The 22,271-nt window shown below is 44.3% G+C and overlaps 1 protein-coding gene across 1 annotated transcript in view; it reads right to left on the bottom strand.

The window, feature by feature from the left end:
- Positions 1-22,265, bottom strand: part of ADCY5 (adenylate cyclase 5) — a 215,103-nt gene extending 192,838 nt beyond the window's left edge. The window contains exon 1 of the mRNA XM_010169632.2: positions 21,643-22,265. Coding sequence (XP_010167934.2) covers positions 21,643-22,164 — 522 coding nt within the window. The 5' untranslated portion in view covers positions 22,165-22,265. The remainder of the gene's footprint in view (positions 1-21,642) is intronic.
- Positions 22,266-22,271: the final 6 nt, after the last annotated feature.

Genomic DNA, 22,271 nt, shown 5'->3' with positions numbered 1-22,271 from the left:
TCTTACCCTGAGGTATTACTTGGAGACTGGGGTGGGACACCACACAATGATAAGGTCACCCTGGGTATTAAAATGAAGCCCACGTAACATTGGCCAAAAAATCAGAGACTGAACAGACCGAGCAGCTAGCACTGCAAATGCCAGAACTCACAGGGGCCAGTTTCCTCCATCCTTGTGTCTTGTGGCCGACCCACTTGCTCCAGCTGAAGCTTTTCTGTGGTTTTGGCACTTAGAAAAGTCTTGCCTGAGTTGATGCCCCAGCCTTTGTTCAGGGGAGCACTGACAGCGCAGCCTTTTGCCTCCAACTGGGTGTTCACCTCCACTGCTGGGCTGAGAGTCCTCATGTTCACACCAAAGCCCTGGAGCCCACGCTGGAGGATAGCAGGCACAGCACACCATCTGAGGTGGGAAAGGCACTTTTTAAAAGAAATAACCTGAACAGACCGATGTGAGTGCCACAGCCTGAGTTAACTTTAGATTTCAAGTGGAAGAGCTGCTGGCGACTTGCCCAGATTCCCTGGCCTGCTGCCTGCCAAGTCTTCAGAGACTATTTTTATCATTATTTATTTATTAAATTTAACTGTCTTGGGGCTGGACCGCAGACAGATGGAATCTCAAAACACAGACACTCAATGGAAAGCTAGCTGGGAGGTAGGGGGAGAGGTTAATTATAATATCTGGTCCTGTCCCACTGAAGACAACAAAAAAAAAACTTCTAAGAGTTTGTGGCTTAACAGGCTGAAATTCTTGCAATTTTTCTATGCACCACATTGCCTAGAAAGAGAAGGTGCTGGCTCACCTGGCAGGTATATGTGCCATTTCCATATAGAGTGGCAGACTGGGCAACAGCTTATGAATTTGGAGAAAGGTCATGGACTAGCAAGAGCAAGAAAACAATGCCATGAAAGCTGACAATCCACTGTACCAATACCAAGCAGGAAAGACCACTTCTAAGGAGCAATCTGAAACAGTAACTGATTCTCCGCTACAAATCAGTTTTATCTGCTGGGATCCTCTACAAGAAAGGCACTCTGCACTTTTTTTTTTGGCTGCCTGAGACCACCAAATTATACCACACAGGCTGCTTGTAACTAAGCACTCAGTCCATCTTCTGCTACTAGACACCTAGTGTTTTCCTAGTGCTTTACAGACCTAAAAAGAATTCCTTTCAGTCCTTCCCAACCTGTGCTGGAAACAACCCAAAGAAGCAATATATCCCATTATAAAGCCCAAACCACACTCTGCTATTTGGAGAATGCAAATCCAGCCAAAGCCACAAACAATATGGATTGTTCCAAAATGCATTTCCAGATGGATCGCGATGAATGAAATGCAGAACACCTACAAAGAGATTTCCATCTTCAAAAGGAACCAGTGCATCTGATCTCCCTGAAAACCAGGTCTGGGAATGGGAAACTATGGCAAGTGAGACTAATTCTTTCTACAACAGAAATACTTCACACTCAGACAAACACTTTCCACCCACAAACCATAAAGCACGTTTTCTAAAAGCAAGCACTATTCTGGTTTCACTCAGAATAGCAGAAGCAAGGCATGTAAACCACTCGCTCAGGGTCACGCAATACAATATGGTATTGTCAGCTCTTTGACCTTGCTTTTCCAGTGCTTACCTTGCCCTATTGTGCTGCCTGGACAATGTGTTGATAGACAACAGGCTTTCTATTCCAACAGAGCCCTGTAAATCACAGCTACCAGTCTGCCCACATCATGCCTTGGTTTAACTGAATCAGGAGCTGGTGGCTGTTGCTAGTACAACACTGATGCAGGAAATCTCATCATATTCGCACATTAACAGCATGAGCCTTGCAAACATGACACAGCACAGCGCTGGGAATGCCACAGAGAAATCAGAGATTCACTTTGGCTGCTACTGGACAGCCACTCCTCCGTGGGACTAGTGCGAGTGCCTCAGCAGTTCACGTGGTTCACATGACTCTGCATGTCCCCTTGGTAGGATGCTTCCCTTGGCTTCAGTGGGATTTCTGGATGCAAAAGGATTCACAGGTATAACGACGCTTCAACACACTCTGAAAAAGATTATCTGACAAATTTGAGGTCTCTCCTTTTTGCACCAATCCAGGCCTAGAATTTGGGTAGGTGTCTCCTTAGGCAGGTCGAAATCACAGCCCAAACCACTGTGATGTTATCAGTACAAGATTTTAGCAACATCTTACAGACTATATACAAGTATCCCACTAAAGAAAGTTTTATTTGTAGTCCAAGCCTCACAACCTATCGGGCATAAAGCACAAAATCTTCCTTTCTCCCATTTAGAAGAACATTTTAGCTAGGAAGGCCATTTCCATGAGATGTGCACACATTTCAAAATGTAAATATAGTAAGGCAGGAAAAGAAAAAGGACTGTCTGACTGCTAATGAATCACCCTTGTTGAAAGTTTCCTTTGGGGCATTCTGCCATCTCAGTTACTTTGCTCTGCATGCTTTTTAGCTTGGCTTTCTCCTGGCATCATTCACCTGAGACATCTCTCTCTAGGTTGTGGGGATATACAACTCTGCTTTGTAATGCTCTATGTCATTAGCTGGGCAGCGGATGCACATATGGCTATATTTTAAGCTCGCTTGCAAGGGCAATGATTCATGGGACAAAAACATTCTTTAAAATAACATTTTCCTTCCAAGAGTAATCTTGATACAGTCAGAACAGCACTTGTACTCCTCATCTTCAGGAGAACTTCACTAAACATTAACTAGTTGCTCCTCATATCACTTGTGGCGTGGCCTCTACAAACATGCATTAATTTCCTCATCAGTTTAACAAAGATGAGATTGATAAATTAAAACGAGTTGCTAGAGACCAGAGATTAAAGACACTCACCAGGACTTGGGCCCTCTCAAGCCCTACGATCCAGCCTGTCTGTTAACAGTGGAAGTGTTAACTGTTTTTTCCTCTTTTATTCTGATGCCGTACAAGTCAGAGCCCCTTAGATGCATTAAACCAGAACTAACCACCTCAAGGTATATTCTGTCCAGTTTCACTCATACTGAATCCATACACAACTTCACCCATATAAGCACTAACAAGCACGTTGTGTGTCCTGCCTTCCTCTGTTCTACCTACAACTGTCCTCTTCCCTCTTCCCCAGTTAGTTTCAAATCCAGTCAGTTTCCAGATTTGGGTCTCCACATGCCACAAAAATACTTGTGCTGCCACAGCAAACACTTCTTGTGGTGGCTGTGCCAGGCTATGCAGGTTTGTAGTGTGCATTAAACCAGGCCAGAAGATTTCTCTTCTGCTGAGGAGAAATCACATATGGTACAGCACATCCCCTATCAGCGCTTCCTCTAACGACCCCCCTCAGAGTTCCCCACCCTAATGAACTGAGTTTTTACCCCTTCGTCCTCAGTATCTCTCTCTTTCTTCCTCCACCTAGCCCTTGCAGCTTTCACACCTACCTTCTGGAAGAAGTCTCAATAGGTAAAACACGACTTCAATAAAAGCACAACAGGAAAGCTGTGTCAAGCCTACCCTATGCAAAGCCACAAGGCCCCACAGTCAGGATACGCTTGTAACACAAGATCCCATCCCCTCCAAGTAACACTTCTTCACGTAACTGCTGACCTACGCTGTTGGGCAAGGCTTGCAGAGGTAAAAGGGATCCTGCAGAGTGCTCTGCTTTGCCTGCTGAAGACTTCCTGACAAGAGTAGACGCTGTAAAACATTCTGCAAAGAGAAACCGAAATGCCCCCGCTCAGCTGTTGAGCCTGACTCACTCACAGAGCCACGCTAACATCCAGCGTGGGTGCGGCTGAAGTGACACACCAGCTTTGTATATTCATGGGTCTCTGTGCTTCTAGCAATTTTGCATGAGCAGGAGGGCACCATCACCATGCTGCAGGAAGCTTGTGATCTACAAGGTTAACTTTGCCCAATTCCACAGGCTCAGAGCCTGGAAGAAGAGGTGGTGGCAGCAACACAAAGACAGGGCATGGGAGCCTGCCAGCAGTTTGCATTAGATGGATTACTGACCCTTGGATGATGAAGCTTGCTAGCGGTCTGCTGTGTTTACAGTTATACAGCAGATGGTTCCTTTAAAACAAAAAAGCTCAAGAACAAAACAGGAGGTAACTCTACCACCAAGTTGTTTGGTAAAAGTTTCCTACAATTTTTTCCATTGTCAGTCCCAGCTGAGAGATGTTTGTTATGGAGAAGTCACACATGAAAAAGAGGACAAGCACGTGCATGCCAGGAAACCAGTAAGTGTTATTGCCAACATACGATCCATGGCAAGACATTCTGGGTCTTGTCTTCAGAGTACCAGTCTGTCTTTGTTTCTTCCATCCAGCCCCTCATTCTCTCCTCCCTCCACCCGCTTCTCTGAAGCCTCTTTCAGACAACTGTCAGCAATCATTACCCACTCAGCCTGCTGCCATAGACCCACTGCCCCCTTCCAAGGCAGCTGCAGGGCTTGGGCATACTTGGCCCATTTTGGTGCCTCACCCGTTTGCTACAGCCAAGGCTGTATGCATCCTACATAGCACACTGTCAGACTGCTAATTCAGCTAGCTCGTGAGATTTTGCTCAGCAGGCACCAGATAACACTTCACAATTCATTTTAATTGCAATTTCTTTGTAATGTTTTCCTTTGTTCAGGGGAGAGAAGAAAATTAAAGAATTGGTTGATCTGGTCTATGTTAATACTGGTCCAGATCTAAAGCAATCCTTGCTTTTAAAAGAACAGAAACAAGTTTACTCTGAAAAATAACAACCCCAAGTGATGTCTCACAGCTGCTTCTCCTCAGCTCCATGCACCATCCTACTGTTCTTCCTGGTTTCTCTCCCAGTCTGCTGTCCCCACTACCTCCATACAGGTCCACAGGCCTCCTCCATCTCACACATGGTGCTCACTGTCTCCTCACACACATATTCTCTTTCACTGCCCATTTTCAGTTTGACCCTCCCTAGGGTCCCACAGCCTAACTCCAGCATCTCAGATAATATCCTGACACTTCTCAACAGAGCTGCCACTGCCTTCTCTTGCCATGGATGGCACAAAAGGATGTGGAGAACAGAAGACAACAGCCAGGCAGGACTGCAAGCCCAGAATTCAGTAGCCCAACCATTACCATCCCTAAGTGCTTGACCTTCACCTGCCCAGCACAGACCATGCCCTTCCTCTTCAAGCCAACACATGAAGCACTTTCAATAGTAACCTGTTCCCTTTTGCTCTCCCAGCATTCACACTCAAAGCTGCATTCCCACTGAAAACGTTTCTGTGCTTTAACAAAACCCATCAGACACCGAGCCTCTGAGGCTGCTCTATTTTCTTTCATTTCTCCCAGAAGTCTGCTGTTCAGAGTTTAGTCAAAGGTGTTGTGAGAATCCTTTCTGCTCTGCCACGGTGATTCCCACTGCTGATCACACAAGCAATTGGCATGCTGCAGCGTGCAAGGTTGGTCAGGCAGCTCACGGCCATTCAAGTGCAGCTACTTCCAGAAGCAACTGAATCGTAGGATCTACACAAGCCCACAAGCTTATTATTTATTCTGTAGAAGTGACTAGAAAGATTTTAAGTGCCTAAATTCAGAAGACCCACTTGGGAGCTTTGAGATGCCTGAGGCGTCCCATGTTGAGTCCTAGGCACTACAGGAAAGAGCGGATCTGGAAACTTTGTTTCACAGGTTAGCCTACACAAGGCTATGCAAGAAGAAGGTTTTATCCCTTCCTCAGACCTCTCTCCCCTCCCTCATTACTGAGGCTGGAAAGCCAACAACCTCAGGAAGCCATATGCATATCCCTTGTGCTTGCAAGGAAGATGGGTCAAATGAGTTCTCCCACAGGTTCACTGTGACAAGTATCAGATGCTCCACAACACATCAAAACACACTTTTATTCCTCACCACGTTCCCACCATGATCAAGACAGACAGCCTCTGTGCACACTCATCCAGGGGGATGAGTCTTCCTCACACTCCTCAAACACCCTGGTGTGGAGAGGGATTCTGCTGGCTCAAGGGGCTGATCAAACAAACAAAACGTTGGACCAGACACATGGTCACAGCAGAGGGCTAGAACACAGTCTCCCAGACTCAAAGCAAAGGAACCCTCATGAACACAGCTGTTGAAAAAAAATCTCACTGTTCCATATGCTTTTCCCATCGCAAAAATTATTCTGGTCTGAAAAAAGAAATAATGTTGGTTTTAGAAAAAGTAGTTAAGTTCAAACAAAGCCCATTCACAGTTTTCTATACCACAGTTCCATAAAACCCTTTAAGGCAGATGCTAACATACAGCTGTGCATGCAACAGCCACAGAAAGGCTGCAGACAAGAACCAGTTCAGAGCATGGTTATGGAAAGAGGTGCCGGCGCAGCTTCCTCGGCCACCACTGACAATGCTGTTTTGTTCTTCCATAAAGCTGTTTTGTTTAGGGCGCTCTTTGGAAATTCCATGACGACACACATGCGAAGCGCCAGCACGGGCGCATGTGCTCCTCCAGGACTGTTTTCAGCGTGGTTAATATTCCACTCCCCAAGACCTCCTCAACCACAGCCTGTTCCGTATGTTCATTACTTTATGAGCAGGGATTTACAGTCCTGTCCACACACAGTTTGTGTCTGCCTGCCCCCTCTCCTCCCAGAAGTCACCAAATGCTTCTGTGGCAGCTGCTTTTCATGAATTTTGGAGCTGGCTTTGGAGGCAGCCACAACAATGGGACTCGCACACCCTTTGTGAACTCCATCCACTTCTGTAAACCACAAGAGCCAGTGGTCCTGATGACACCAAATGATGGCTTGTTGCAGGCTTCTGTTAGAGAAACACTTAGCAGCAAAACAATGTAGGACCTCAGCACAAGAAAGTTAGGAAAAACTGGAGTGTTAATGCTAGCTAAGTAAAAACCTCCCCATTTCCTCAGCAAAACAGCATTTAACTCACACCTAGAAAGTATCAGCTTGCTCGTTGCTCTGTGCAAACCCTACTTAAAAAGAAAGAAAAACCACATTTGAACTGTCTCAGTAATCAGTGGTGCACTAGAAAAAGGCTCCCAAAGTAACACCATTAACCCAGTGTACCATTTTCAGTGGAAGGGTTCTCTAAGGCAATTTTTCTTTTGCAGGGACTGATGCTGAACTTTTTCTCCTTGCCTATAGCATCCACTCAGAGTAAAGCTGGCTATTCCATACTCTGCTCCAGAGCAATCCTGCCTGTGAAAAAAACAGCTTCCACCTGAAAAATACGTTTCATAAACTACCAGCTTCCTATTAAGAGACATATTAGGAGACACCGTAAAGATATTACTTGTCAGGCATTCAGAATACAAACCTAGATGGCTGGTCCATGGTGCAAGGTGCTCTGCAGCAACAAGGAAAGCCATACAAGGAGGCCTGCACCTAAACTTTGTGACCAAATTAACATGCCCCACCTACACTTGCATGCCCTCCTCTTACTGTCAGTGGCTTGTAAGGTCTCTTCCAGTATTTTAACCCCTTAATTTTCTTATAATCATTGAGTATTCAACTGCAAGTTTCTTTTGACAGGCCTTTCCTACCCAGTCCCATTTAAAAAATATTTTGGAACAGTTAATACTCTGGTTAAGAATCACATCATGTAACTCAATATATATGCAGTTTCTACACACACCATCTATACTCCAGCATATATACTCCAGAGAGTCACTGTTAGTCACAAATAAACACTGGATATCACAGATATTTCACGGCCCCTGTCACTGTGATACCTAAATCAAAAAGATGGGTAACAGGAGAATTCTCTGTAATTTCCCACCAGCACGTTGCTTTGCCAGGCAATGCCACTTGCAGTGCAGTTCACCGGAAACCTGCCCAATGTTCTGCTGCAGAGGTCAGAAATTGAGAGTGATAAAGCACGTCAAGGAGAGATGGTGCTCGAGGTCTGTGAGGCCCAGCTGCAGCATGTTGGGCAAGTCATGGCCTGATCTGCTAGAAATAGGTATCATTTCCTCTGCAGCACTGGTAGCAGGAACAGGCAGGTGGGCCAGGCTGGGCAGCAGAAGAAAGAGGCAGAACGCCAAGGTAAGCCTGAAGCAAATTAAATATCAGAAGGCAGCAGGTTCCTTTGAGACTGCTTGGTTGCTCTTTTGGCAGAAGAGGAAAGCAAGCCATTAAAGAGGCAGAATACACCCGTGTTGACTTCATTTGCAGCACTAATTGCCATGCACGTGCACTAATTGCCCTCACATGAAGTGCAAGGGAGCGGGCACTACTTGAATCCCATGCAGTAGGTGAGGCTTCCAAAAGAATGCTTGTTGGATCACGCTCTCACCACACACTCCAGTTGTACCAAAGCAAAATGGAGGGAATTGGGGCAGTGTCATTTTTTAATAAAGTTATTCACTGAAGTTTATTTAGAGAGCAAAGAGAAAACTTTCAACCAGACCGCCAGAGACATTCAAGACATTAACAAAGTTTGGAGCTTCTTAACAAGGTAAGAGGAGGTAACAGCCGCTGAAACAAACTGTTCTCTGCCAAGGGCAATGGAGATCCACTCTGCAGCTGCAGGTACCTTATGCAACTGTCTCTCCTTTTGTCAGTAAGCAATAACATTTGATTGCTGGCAGTGAAACCTGATGGCTGCCTAGCTACCTGCACAGGTAAAATACACCAAAAAAATAAGCACCTTCAATCTCCAACTCAACTCCTTTTGTCAGTAAGCAATAACATTTGATTGCTGGCAGTGAAACCTGATGGCTGCCTAGCTACCTGCACAGGTAAAATACACCAAAAAAATAAGCACCAACAGCGGGAACACAAAGCTGCACTGCCTGGGGCCTTCTCCTTTGGCTGTTCACACCACTGAGGAGGTGAAAGCAAGGAAACAGGAGAGGAAGGGTGAGCTGCAGCAGATGGAAGAACCATGCTAGGCCATCCTCTCTCCTGTCATGTTAAGGGTTTCCTGGAAATAGGGCTTTATGCCCTTCCCTCCAGCAAAGTCTGAAAGCATCGTATGTCCCCATCAGGATGTTGTCCTTAACATCTTTTAGCTGCATCTGTGTTTGCTCCTAGCTCCCTGACACTGTTTTCTCACTGGAGGATACCCACCCCTCTGATGTGCCAGCTCAGGTGCATACGTGCTCCTCTCAGACTATTTTAGTCCAAATAAATGGACAAAACTAACTTTGGTTGACTTGAGCTGAAACCAGGCTAGGAGCAAAAAAATATTTCAGTTACTGAGTTTGACCATCTCTTTGTCAGGTACTGCTGCTAAGGTACACACAACCAAAACTCTGCAAAACCAGAGCCTCTGATCTATTACCGCATGGGTGAAGAAGAGGAAAACACACCCCTCACTAGCAATTTTTTTAATAGTATTTTTTCTCAAGGTTTTTTTCCCAGGACCTACAGAGGAGTGAGGCTGCAGAGAGACAGGAGACACTGCAGACACATCTTCCACCAGCATCCCTCCAAAAAACCTGCTAGTACAAGACAGATGCCTTTCAGTAATGTGAGGACTGATCAGCGTAAATCAGTCACTATTGTTCTGCACCAGCTGTCCCTTCACACAGAAAAGCCCCCAGGGGAGTTAAAGGCACTTTGCAAGCAGCCAGAGGGAAAAGGGTATTTTTGGCAATAGGCAACACATTTAGATTCCAACTTTTTTCTTGTGGTGCTAAATAAAAACTAAACTAGGCAAGAATTTAGGATATGGTTTGAACAGAGGTAAGATTCCTTTTAGATCTGGCTAGGACAGGGAATAGTAGAGGGAAAAGGAGGCATCCTGGTCATTAAAATTCAAAAGTTGTTTAACTTGGCCCAGGAAATTGTAGCCCTGCCTAAGGCCACTGATGGTGCAGAAGACACCTTTCAGGTCTTTTCCTCTTTACTGAAAGGAAATTAACACTTTCTCCCAATCTGCCCAGACTCAAATGCTAAATTGCCACCAGCAAGCCAATGTTACAACGCCACCCATTTGAACAGAGCACAATATTTCTCCAATAATCTCCAGCAGAAGGTTTGGCAGGAGGGGAGCTGTCAGCATCTCTTCCCCATGAAGATTTACACGCAGTGGATACGCTCACATTGCGACTGACTAGCGCATGCAGTATTGCAGATGGCTTAAACAGGGGAAAAGCTGATGGAAACCAAGGAAGCTTCTCCCAAGAAAGACACAGAAGAGTGTCACTTCAATGTTTAACAACCTGGGATCCTAGACCTACATCATATTACAGTATATTGGCACAGCCACAGCTGCTAAGGAATTGGCAATGAAAAGGTTTACTCCCAGCCCCGAGCAAGAGGGCAGGAGCTCTGAAAGCAGGTAATTTCTCTGCAGAGAATGAGTTGTGAGCAGTCGCAGCAGTCCCCAGCAGAGAAGTGGTCATACCAAGAAGACACTTATGACCAGGCTCCTGAGAAGAAGCCTTGGTAACAGGGCCAAGGGCTGGCTAAACGTGACAGATAAGCTTCTCTCTTGACTCTGTCCCTAATGCAACTGGCCTCAGCCCTTGCCAAGTGGGTGAGCATCTAGTACAGAGGGTGACACTATCTCTTTTAATGAAAAATGATACATATGGGCAATGCACCAAATAGTACTCCTGACTTACACAAGCTAGTCTTACCCTGGAGATATTACAGTAAAGATTGGTCTGTTCAGAAAAGTTCATAAAAATAAACTGAAGAAAATTATTTAAACCTGTGTGAACATTCCTCTTAACAAGCATGACTTTATTTAGTTTGCATTCCCTCTGGAAGTGAATTAAATTAACCAGGTCCATTTGCATCTAAAATAGAAGAGTAAGGTGATTTCAGCACTGGGCTACAGCCTCTACATAGTGTGCTCTACACTGTGGCTTAACTAATCTACTCAGGGTTACCTTTCCTAGATATCAGTACTTGGACAAACCTTTAGTGTCATGACTGCAGCCAGATACTCATAATCTACATTAAGGAAGAAGGAAAACAACAACAACAAAGAAAAATGCAGTCTCCTAACTCTCTCTAATGAGAGATTAAAATATTTTCAGGAAATACTTCCTTAAGTATTTGTTCACAGTCATTTTGACCATGGCTGCAAAGAGCATACACTTTTAAGAGCGCCCAGAGCAGCCCTGGAGTGCTAAAAGTACAGCCATCCTAACAGCTGAGAAGGACTAAGCACAGAAAGGACAGGAAAGGACCTGTGAAAGGATGCTTAACCTTCAAGCCTACTGCTTGTACTGCAGAGCTTTCAAAAAACCCTCATTCAGGAATGAGACCCGCTGTGCCAGATGTCATACAAATGTACTGCTTGTGACAAATAGAGAACTGCAGGCTTTGGATGGGGTGGGAACTAAAGATAGGTGAAACAAGGAAACGAAGAGCCAGTTTCAGCTGACTGCAGTCAGAGAGCTCTAGTCACGGACATCTCTTCTTTACTATCTGCTCCTACCCAGGGCTGTGCTTGCTTATTTCCTTAAAAAAACACACACACAAAAAAAGAAAGCACATCAGTACCTTTGTGACTCCAAAGAGGGTTTTTGCAGATGGATCTGTGATTAGTACCTGCCACAAACTGTTTAGGCTGACTTGGTCTTGTCTTGGTACAGTGGGATGGCATAGCTGACCTCTGGAAGTATCCTTCAACCATATCAACTCTGGTTTTGTAGCTTTCAAAAGTTATCAGTGCTTCCATCATACCAGTGGGGTGACACTTGCTCCAGCACACCAACACGACTAAGAAGATACAAGCCTGAGCTCTATTCCCTCACTTTTCTGGCTTGTCAACAGCCTCACAAATTTCTCAGATATGATAGTAAAACCCACATATGGACAGCAGCTATTTGGTGGTGTACTGCTACAGAGCCCAGAATAGAAATGGAGCAAAGAAAAATGCCATATTCAACATCAGTTAAGAAGGCAAGAACATAATTACCCAGCACAAAATCTGAGCATGATGTCAGAGCCCCTTCACAAAATAACATGACCATCTGTGTTATGTTTATGTTATGTTCCCGCCACCTTGAGCGGGAAAATACCCCCGATATGTTCCATCACAGGGTGTTATAATCCTGCCTTACTAAGAGAGGAGAGGGAAAAGCATACTGGTTCAGTTTACCTTCAGTTCAGAGATCACCTCAGATTCAACTGACAAATACCATGCAATTCAGCATTTAATTTTTTTTTCCCTCTGTACCATCTGAACAGAAGAAATCATTAAGTGTAAGAGAAGAATTGTTTAGTGAGTAGTGTTAAATGAGCTCAGTAGTCCTTCCTGTCCTTAAGATCCAGAGAGTTCACCACACAATAGCAGTTCCCACACTAGTAACCTACTTCATGTTTTTACAGTTTTAAAGACTGCAGTTAGCTTTTAGCATGAGTGAGACTGACATTTTAATTACACAGTCTCCCACCACGCAGCAGAGTATCCTCCTTTCCTCGTACCACAGAACATTTCTTCCTTTCTTCTACGAGATTACTAGTAACCACCTGCCCCAACAAAAGAAATCCCATTCAGTTGGAAACATCTTGAGTAATAACATAGCCCTTGGTCTACCCGTTTGTGCAATTCTGTGCATAAATACCCACACATTAAGCAAGAATATACACAAAGGTGGTGTTGGGTACTTCCCAGCAAACAGGAGTTCATGCTCTGGCAGGGGGATTGGACTAGATGATCTTTCGAGGTCCCTTCCAATCCACAACATTCTGTGGTTCTGTGGTTCATCACTCCACAAGCATGTCTGAGTAGCTCTGTCATCTGGGGGCCTACCAGCAAACTACTGCTTTTAGAAGTACTGATTTGAGTAGTCCCTGACCACATCGCTAGCTCCATGAATTCAGTTTTCAGAGTCTCAGTGCTCATAGCATTTAGTCTGGAGCAGGGAATAAAGGGAAGGAGCCATGGCTTTTTCTGGAGGGGAAAATACAGCCAGTGAACTGTCTGCATTAGCAATGTTTTATGGCAGATTCTTGCAAGCAATGTCATAGCCTTTTCTTTTGACTATGAAGTGAGACAGAATGTCTTATACAAGCTGCTAACACATTTAAGGAAGAAACAGTTTGCGTAAGTTGCTGCTTTGAGAGATCAATTTCTAATGTCTGGGGGGAAAAAAAGAAAACACAGACCTTTCTTCATTTATATTCCCACTCTGTTGCACCAGTACAGCCCTTTGTCTACCATCTGCAAAGATGCATTCTGATACTAGTGGAACGTATATGTTAAATTTTTAAAGCACCTTCAATCTCCAACTCAACTTCCCAAAAGCAAGTTTCCCAAGAAAAGGAAGGATGACAGCCAAGTACTGCAGTACCACAAAGGCCTAATTCACAGTAAAAAAATCTATGGGTATTGCATGGATGTGTAAAACTTTTCATGAAAAGGAAAGGAAATTTAATATTTCATTTGAAAACTCATCCCTCAAACTACAGAAGCAGCAGTATAGCTAGAGGAATTAAAAGAAAAATCAGGGAACAACTGAGGATGCCTTGAAATATACTTCTCTTCTGGTATATCTGCTGCTATGACACAGGAGAAGCCACAAATGATGACCATACAGTGCACACTGGATTTGCTTGATGCTATTACTACAGTCAGTCTGGATAACGTCTTAAGTACGCAAACATGATTTGTGTTCTTGATGTCCAGGGAACAGAGTAAGGATACATCACAATTGCATTAGTGACTTACAAATATGAAGAAAAAAGTACATAAAGATATTTTATTTGCAGAACAAAGCCTGACAATACAATGAAACTTTCTATAGCAAATGCTGTAACGAAAATCCTACTCCGCATCAGTGAAGCCAACCTGGCACTAGAAGCAACACTGCTGGTGATGCCAATGCTGCCAACAAATTCTTAAACTGTGGGGTCTAAATGCATCACCTTTGTGGATGCATTTGTCTAGCTGAAGCAGTTCACAAGCTTGCCTAACCACCAGGCTTCTGATGGGAGAAGGGCTTCCCAAACGTTCAAATGCAAGGTTGAAGGCAGAAGTTAAAGGCAGAGCTTTAAATTGTCTTCAGTCCATTTCTCTGAGTGTCACAAGACGACAATCTCATCCCACAGATCTGTTCAATGATGCTACTCCCGTACATGCCAGTGATGAGGCTGGCAAGTCTCATCACCACCGTAAAACATCAAGTACAGATTTCCTTGGGAGTTGTCCAGTTGCAGGTGCTAAAAAGCATTTTGACTCTTGTCTTGGCCTGACAGCCATTTTATGTATGATCTTATTAAGTGCTAGAAACTTCAAGCTTTCCTATGATTAGATGAAAACATTTTGGAGTTCAGGAGACAAATATTAAAATTCTTGTCTGTTTCTCACACCCCCTCATAACTAGATTATCCTTTTTAATATCTCTGGGGTTGTGTTTTTTCATTCACATGAGATTTCCCCTTGGGTTTTTACCTACCCTGAGGACTCCAGAATAATGAATCAAATTAAACTTCTGGCAGCAGCAGGATACATCTCAAGAAAAAAAAAAAAAGATTTTTTTTTAAAGTATCATCAATCTCAAAACAAAAAGAAGAAAGAGCATCCCCTGGATGCAAGCTATCACAAGTTCAGATCACTAGGCTAGACTTCAGAAGGAGGGAAGGAACTAACATCGAGTATATCCGACATCAAAACACAAGACTCATGAGAGATGAAAAAAGTTACACAGCAGTTATACAGAACCCCACCCACTTCCCAGAAGCTGTGAATATTCACATTCCTTGAACACAGTTTGTCACTGTCCTTCCTACCCTTCTGGGCCATGAAAAAACCCCAAAAAACCCCCATGTAGCACATCATGAAATCATCTGGCAGCTGGAAGGCTCAGAGGAGACTGTACTGCACTCCAGCTCCCTCTGCACTACATTTTCTGGGTACATATTACCTGTGCAAGGTGCCATGTAAATCCTGTAACACAAAGCAGATGGGAAGATAAAGCTTGCCCAAGGCTAGCAAAACTTCGAGCCCTGTCTTCTACCTCTCCAAACAAAAGCGGGTATTTTCTCTGAACTGCACCCACCTGCATAGGAAAAGTGAAAAAGGCGAGGACAGGAACTTTTCAAAGCACAGGTTCTCAGAAGCCACTAACATCTAGAGATATAAATCATCTAAAGTGGTCTACAGGACCACTTTACCACATACATGGAAGCTGCTTTCAAAATAAATTCTGTTTTTACCTCTTGGTGTTTCAGCTGCTGCTGGAGATTTTTTCATTGCGTCTTCTTTTAGTTCAATTAGAAGATGAGAGTAATATCCAGTATCAAAATACGAAGACAAAACTAGCTATTCCCAGAAGACTGTAACTATTCCAACTACTGCAATGGCCAAAAAGTTAGCAATTGTTCCAGTTTTCTTAAAAGACTGCAGGTGCACTAGGGTGTGTGACTGAAAGACTATCTGGTGCCCAGTCTGGTGCCCAACAGTCTGGTGCCCAACGTTCCTATGCCAGCTGGGCAGAGTCCCAGTCCTCTTCCACCCCAGACCTTGGCAGTGCTGCCCAAGCAACAGCTAACTTGGAGCAGAAGGGCATTTAGCCGATTCAGGCTCCAAGATGGCACAACCAGTTCCAGTGAGCCTTTAGCACTGGGGGAATCCTCATTTTGTTTCCACTGCTGTTCAGGTTTATAAATCATCTGAATGCAGTTAGATTGTAAGACCATGTAAATTAATATGTCCTGCCTTGGACAGGTCTCTGACAGAATATGGGGGTCACACAGCTGTCAAACCAAGCCATCAAGCCCAGGACACTGAAGGACAAGTCAATGACTGCTTTGTAAGACTAGGGCATGGAAAGCTATCCTTCACCTCCCACAGCTCCATGAATCCCAATGTTTTGCTGAAATATCTTCCCCTCTCCAGAAATACACAGAACTAGCACACCTTGCCTTTTCAAGTGTGTCATAAAAACATGCAGGAAAAGCCTTTTGCTAGAATTAGTGCATCTGGCAGAGCAATGCACCTAAATCATCCCCACCAGGTTTCGTCTTTGATCCACCGAGATTCCAGTCAGCTCTAAGACCACAATTGCTACCACAAGGCTGAGAGAAATAAGTCAAACAGGTCAGTTTAGTGAGACAATGAACCTATTAAGATCCAAGAATGCAGAGAAATTAGATGCACAGCACTCAAACACTATTACACTAACAGTTATTGGTACCAGTGAGTGTTACAGTGAAATATCAAACAAATGCAGGATGGTGGGAAGGAGGATAAAGCAAGGGGAGAGGGATTAGGAGGTGGCAGGATCATTGAGTAATTTAGGAGATAAGAAAAACAGATACGCCTTTGTAAACCTCAAGCAACACATGCATTCCCAAGAGATACAGACAATATTCCTACCAAGGACTAATTGATATACAATACCTCAGGGATTTAATTAATTATCTCTGTTACAGAATTACACTAGGGAAGGCAACTATCAATGCAACAGGTACTGAATATTTCAGGTTACTATTTTTTTTTTGTTTTTTTCTGAACAAAAGACCACGAATCAGCAGTTTTTACTAAATTCAAAACTGCAGCTCAGGCAGCTTCTTCAGCTGTTAGTGGTGATGGAGCACATCTTACTGTATGAGCTGCTCTTCTGATATCAATGTCTGTGCAGAACAGGACATTAAGTGCTGTTTGAGGCACATGGTATCCGCCCCATGTGGCCAAGTGCCTTTATACCACATCCTAAATGAACATGGCTCACATTTATTCCCCAGGTGAACAAAAGTTAAACAGGCAACAACCAACCATAAGAAAAGTGACACACAGATCTATCTGCATTTCAGGTAGCTCATCTTTCTTTCTTTATGAATAAAGACCACTCAAAGACAATGAAAGTGCAATGCAAGTGAGAATCTGTTAGTCTCTAAATGAGTTATCACCTACATATCTTAAGGATGCTGAAGCTAAGACGGAACATACCGTACTATTTCTTCTGCTATGTGACTAGCTTCTCATAATGCCATTTAAATTGCACCTAAAAAGCATCTTTATGAGAGGCTAAACGATATCGACAAGACTCAAGTTGATATCCTATTACAGTGAGTAGTTTTTCGCCCTGCTGAAGTGACAGTTTATTTAGGGAAAGGAAAAGGGGAGGCTGCATATGTTTTCATACCAACATCTTCCTAGAAATGGTTAAACTGAAATGCTACACTTTTGAGAGAGCCATCACGTACCTCTGGATCAACTGGGTACCATTAACACGGACTGACAGAGAGAAAGGCCAACATCTACACAGCTCTCAGACGTGAAGGATGAGGAGTACTAATGTCATGTTGTTATGATGGAGGCACATGGAAAGAGGTTGAGCAAGAAGGAGCTCGACATCAGGAGCCTTGAATCACAGCGCCATAAACAAGAGCCATGCGCTGAGGCAGCTGTTCAGAACTGTGGTATCAGAGACCCTTTGCAGAAGGTTTGCAGTGGCATTTGAGGTGGACAGAGATCAGAGCATTTCAGTTTCTCTTTCAATGAGGTTACTGACACAAGCCAAAAAAAAAAAAAAAGAAAAAGTATTTATCTTTCCCAGTCTTCTGTTTTCATGGTACCTTAACAGTCACCCACTCACAATGAGTTAATAAACCACAAAGGTTTAACTGTATCCTTGAACAAGGAACCTCAGAAAGTTACAATAAAACAGGTTTGGATGGGAAAACGGGAGTAAATCTAACCTCAGTCCACAGGTTTGTTTGATGTTTGTATATGGCATTCTTATCCCTTGGCCCTGGTCCCCCACCCACTCCCACACACAATCCTCATCCCTTTTTAAGTCTGATTCAGAGCCCTATAAACTCTGTTGTGAAACTCCCTGTCCCTTAGTCCCTAGTCTTAGAAAAATGCCAGTGCTTACTCAAGACTATCTGCACTGAGAGCAGCTGGTCTACTCACATGACTTCAGTTAAGCAGCTGCAACCTGTACACTGTGTCAGTTCTTCCCACGCATCTGTACGAGTCTGTGGGTCAGCCAGGTAGTTTGTACCGGAACAGAGAATAAATCTCAGTATCATCTTTGTTGTGAATGTAGGACAGTTTATTGATAAACAGTATTATTTCTTTCTCTGTTAAGTATTAGGTAGTCTCATTCGCACATGAAGTACTTCTTAAATGAATCTTGGAGCTGGATGTGTTTTCAGAGCCCAAAGTGTATCAAAGCCAACACCTGAAAGGTTGGCCTAGAGGAGATCCACTATACATACAAAGAGAGGAAGACAGACTTGTGTGCATTGAAATGCATTTGTAATCCAAACGGTCCCAGAATAACACAAGGACACAAACTTGAAGACAAATGCAGTCATCCCCTCCCCAACAGATCCAAAAGCAGTGCCTCTAGAATTAATTGATCATAGGTACACAAAAAAAGCCCTTAAGCAATCGGGAGTTGTAGTTGGTGAAGTGTCATACATTTAATGTGCTCTGTTTCCAGCAGCAGTCTTTGGATATGAGTAACTTCTCAAACATATGAATTATTTTTCTCCCCTCCCTCAGCATTGAGTAACTTCTGAATATAATGCAATAATTTGCATTAACTAGCATTTTTTCTTCCTATCAGACATCAATTCAAAAAGCCAAGATCATTGCCCCTACATGATCAGACTCACAGAGGTACCAAGTATACCTGCTCCTTTTGCTAGGGGTGCACAGGGCACTCTTCTGAAAGACAGACCCCAGACTCCTCCAGGTAGCAAAGAGAAGTCAGAGCCTACTTTCAAAGTCCAGTGACTCCAGAAGAATTATTTAAAAAGCAGCTCAGTTAAGACTGAACAATCACAACTACTTTTACTCCTGTCACCTTACCGATTCAGAAATAGTGGACTGCCTTAACCCTTTCATGAAGCCTGACTAGCATAGCCTCAGACCAGACAGTCTGATGACAGAGAAGTCCAGTAGCACCAGAAGAAGGTAATTCAGACAAGCAAACTGTGCATCTTCAGCAAGGGAATCCAACAAGTTGCCTTTCTCCTGAAAGGGACCCACAATCAAGAATTTCACTCTCTTGAGAAAGAGCAGCAGCAAGGTTTTTAACGGGCTCCTGAGCCTCATAAAAGCGCTCAGGAGTCTACACAAGAGTCACCCAGCTTTGAATGTTAGTGGATCATAATAAGTGTATGATTTTTCCTGGCTTCAAAACAATGGGGAGAAGATGAAAAGAGAAAGGCCCACACAAAGAAGAACTCAAGTATTATGGTTAAAAATGCCACAAAAAAGAGAGGAAAGTGGCTACACATCCTAATCAGTCTTTCTTCTGTGACTGCTGTGGATAAAGAACCATCTGGTCACGTAGTCACCAATGCATTCACATCCACTCCTGCTCCACAAAACCCAGGCTGATGTGACTGCCAGCGTGAAGTCACTGAAAACAACTTAACCCTCTCCTCTCGATTTATCTGATCTTCGTCTACCTTCACCCCTGGTAGTTTGAAGGGGGAAAAGGGGCTCGCATGTATCAGTGGGGCAGAGCTGAACACAACAGATTTCCATGGCAACGAGATACAGCCCCAGCGAGGAAGGGCTGTTAATAGCTGTGAGGCGATGTGCTTGGCAGAAACAGATTTTTCTATCAGACAGCCAGAGATAGCAGCTCATGTTCATACGCAAACGTGCAAAGAATCTGGTTCTTGGCCTTGTACAACCCCACTGAATTCAGCCAGAGCTACGCCAACATAGACCACAGCAAGATAGAGACTGGCGTTTGGTGTTAGTAGGAAAAAATAAATGTGCAATAAGGAGAGACACTCTTTATAAACAAAGTAAGAGTACTCCTAAGACATTCCTCATTAACTGAACATTTACTGCCAAACTGCAGGAAAACCCAGTGCTAGTATGACAGGGAAAGCAAGTGTGTAATGCACAGATCAGTGCATACCACACCATCACCTACTGCCCGTGCTTTTACCTTCAACAAGTGCACATTTATACATAAGCTCAACCTCCTACAAATAACTCTGCTGCATTTGGAAAGGGAGGGAGCTCTCGTTACCGCAAATCCTCCACTGAGGGAGTCAATCATTTGGCCTTTGTGATTTAGGCTCCTTTCCGTTAAAATACAGTTACCAACACTTTCCAACATAACAATATTTATGCACTTGTCGGTACCCTCCAAACTCAACTTTGCTCACAACAGACTGCTAAGTCTTCTGGCCATAATCATGACAAGCTTCACATGTAAGAATGCAGTCTCCAAATACACTGAATTCAATAGGACAAGTCTCAGTTTATAAAGTTAAGAGCATGCACAAGGCTTTGCAGGACCAGAGCCCCAGCAAGGAAGAGATGAGGCCATTACCAAATTTTTCCAAGTCGAGCAGAAAAACAGCAACTGTCCTGCTTACAGTGTATGCTCTGCTGGAAATGTACAAAAAGCCATTTATATCAAGTATAAGAAAAATATGCCATGTACAGTTTACAAAAATATCTGTAACAAACTAAGCACAAAGCTAGAAACTGTCTAAGCAGGCTTAACTGGGTGGGGGGAAGGGGGAGAGAATAGAGGGAGGGAAAAATAATTTAATGGGCTATTTTGTAGAGCAGAGCAGAAACAGTCCCCTCCTAATGAAGTTTTATTTAAGCCCTACAACTTCTCCTAACACTGCAATAGGTGGAACTCAAAACAACTTCGCAGTAAGACTCAAAGCAGGCACCACAAGCACAAGGTTTTATTTTTTATTATGTGATAGGGCTGTAAAGCTACCAAACAACTGATTTTAAATAAACAATCCCTGGTTACATATAAGCATTAGGGCTGACTCTGTGACAGGCTCATCCTTGTTCGGAGTCCTGCTCATCAAAGGGATGGTGATTACCACATAGCTACGATGTTTTAAGTCAATGTTTTCCCAACTGCCAAGGTGTCTGGTAAGCTTAAAGCACATGAGCCCCAAGGCTGCTTGCTTCGCTTAAAAAGAAGAGTAGTGCCTTGTATTGCCATTGTTTATGGTATGGTAATTAAAAATTGCACTGCAATGCATTCGATAATAGTCTTATTGTTCCCTTTGAATTGAGCTGCTCCAGTTAAACATGGTATCACAGCTAAATAATAAGCTGCATTTAAACTATTTTTTTAAACTTTTTTTTTCTGGCTGCATATGAACTCTGGGCTTCTTCACCATAGATATTTCCAGCACATCTCAGAGCAAACACCCTCCTGCTAAACCAAAAGCTTATTCCACGTTCCCATGGAGCACAGTCTCCAATGCCTAAGCAAGCACCATGCTGACGCCTGTGTGTCACTCTCCAGTCACCCTGACTGGAGAGTGACACAGAAGGATAACCTCTAGCAGATAAAAACGGCAAGACTTTCCACACATTTCTCAGTAACACAGCAGCACACGCAGATACCATTCCACAGGTGTGCTTAGCACAGAGCTGTTTACATTAAATACAACTGAAGGGCATTAGCAGGGCTGGCTGACAGCGCTGGAACAGTGGTCACGGGACATCAGCTGCATATGAACTCAAGCAAGGCACATTTCTTAAACGTTTAGAGCCTTATGAAAAGCAGCGATAAGGAAACAGCACAGCTATAGATTACAGGCTAACCACCACGTTGTACAACATCCCATCTTGTGGCAGGTAACCCAAGGGATCAATAGAGAGCCCCGCCAGCCTTCCAGCATCTGGCAAGCTTATGGAAGCCAGGCAAGCCCACCTTCCTCACCCTTCAACACAGTGGGCAGGTGGGGGCTGCCGAGTGTCCACCCAAACCAGCTCAGGGCTCACCTACCTGCTTCAGGAGGAACTTATCCTCCGCGTTGATCTTGAGGGAGACGGCCAGGTGGATGGCGGAGAGCACCACCCCACTGATGACCGCAGCCCTCATCCGCACTGGCAGTAGTGTGTAGATGCTGTAGATAAAGAAGACGGTCCACCAGATGCCCTCCGAGGCGCTCCTGGGCCACACCAGCAGAACCCCTACCACTTGGACTGCCAGGATCACCAGGATGACAGAGTAGCATGCCAACCACATATGGTCCTGGTGGAAGTCATTGCGGTTGCACACCATGCACAGCACCACCATCAGCAGGATGGCCAGAGACAGCACCACGACGAAGGATACCTCATAGTGGCCGTGTGCTGCATGGAAGATCAGCATGACCACGCAGACCAGCACCAGCACGGCCATAAGCATGGTGAGGCTGCTCTGGTTGAGCCGGAAGAAGTAGCGCTGATAGAGGCGCTCCAGTTTCTCCGACTGGAACTTCTTGGACCTGAAGATTTGCAGCAGGCTGCTGCAACAGCTGCCCATGGAGAAGGCCACCTCGGAGTCCCCCTCGTCCCCGTCCTCCTCCTCCAGCTCCTCAATCTTGGCCTTGATGCGTTTCTCCTCCAGGCCCAGCTCCACGGACCGGGGCC

The sequence above is a fragment of the Antrostomus carolinensis genome, unplaced genomic scaffold, assembly GCF_000700745.2.
Source record: "Antrostomus carolinensis isolate BGI_N321 unplaced genomic scaffold, ASM70074v2 scaffold37316, whole genome shotgun sequence".
Classification (NCBI taxonomy): domain Eukaryota; kingdom Metazoa; phylum Chordata; class Aves; order Caprimulgiformes; family Caprimulgidae; genus Antrostomus; species Antrostomus carolinensis.
The sequence above is the reverse complement of the archived record's forward strand: the minus strand, read 5'-3'. Positions and strand labels throughout refer to the sequence as shown.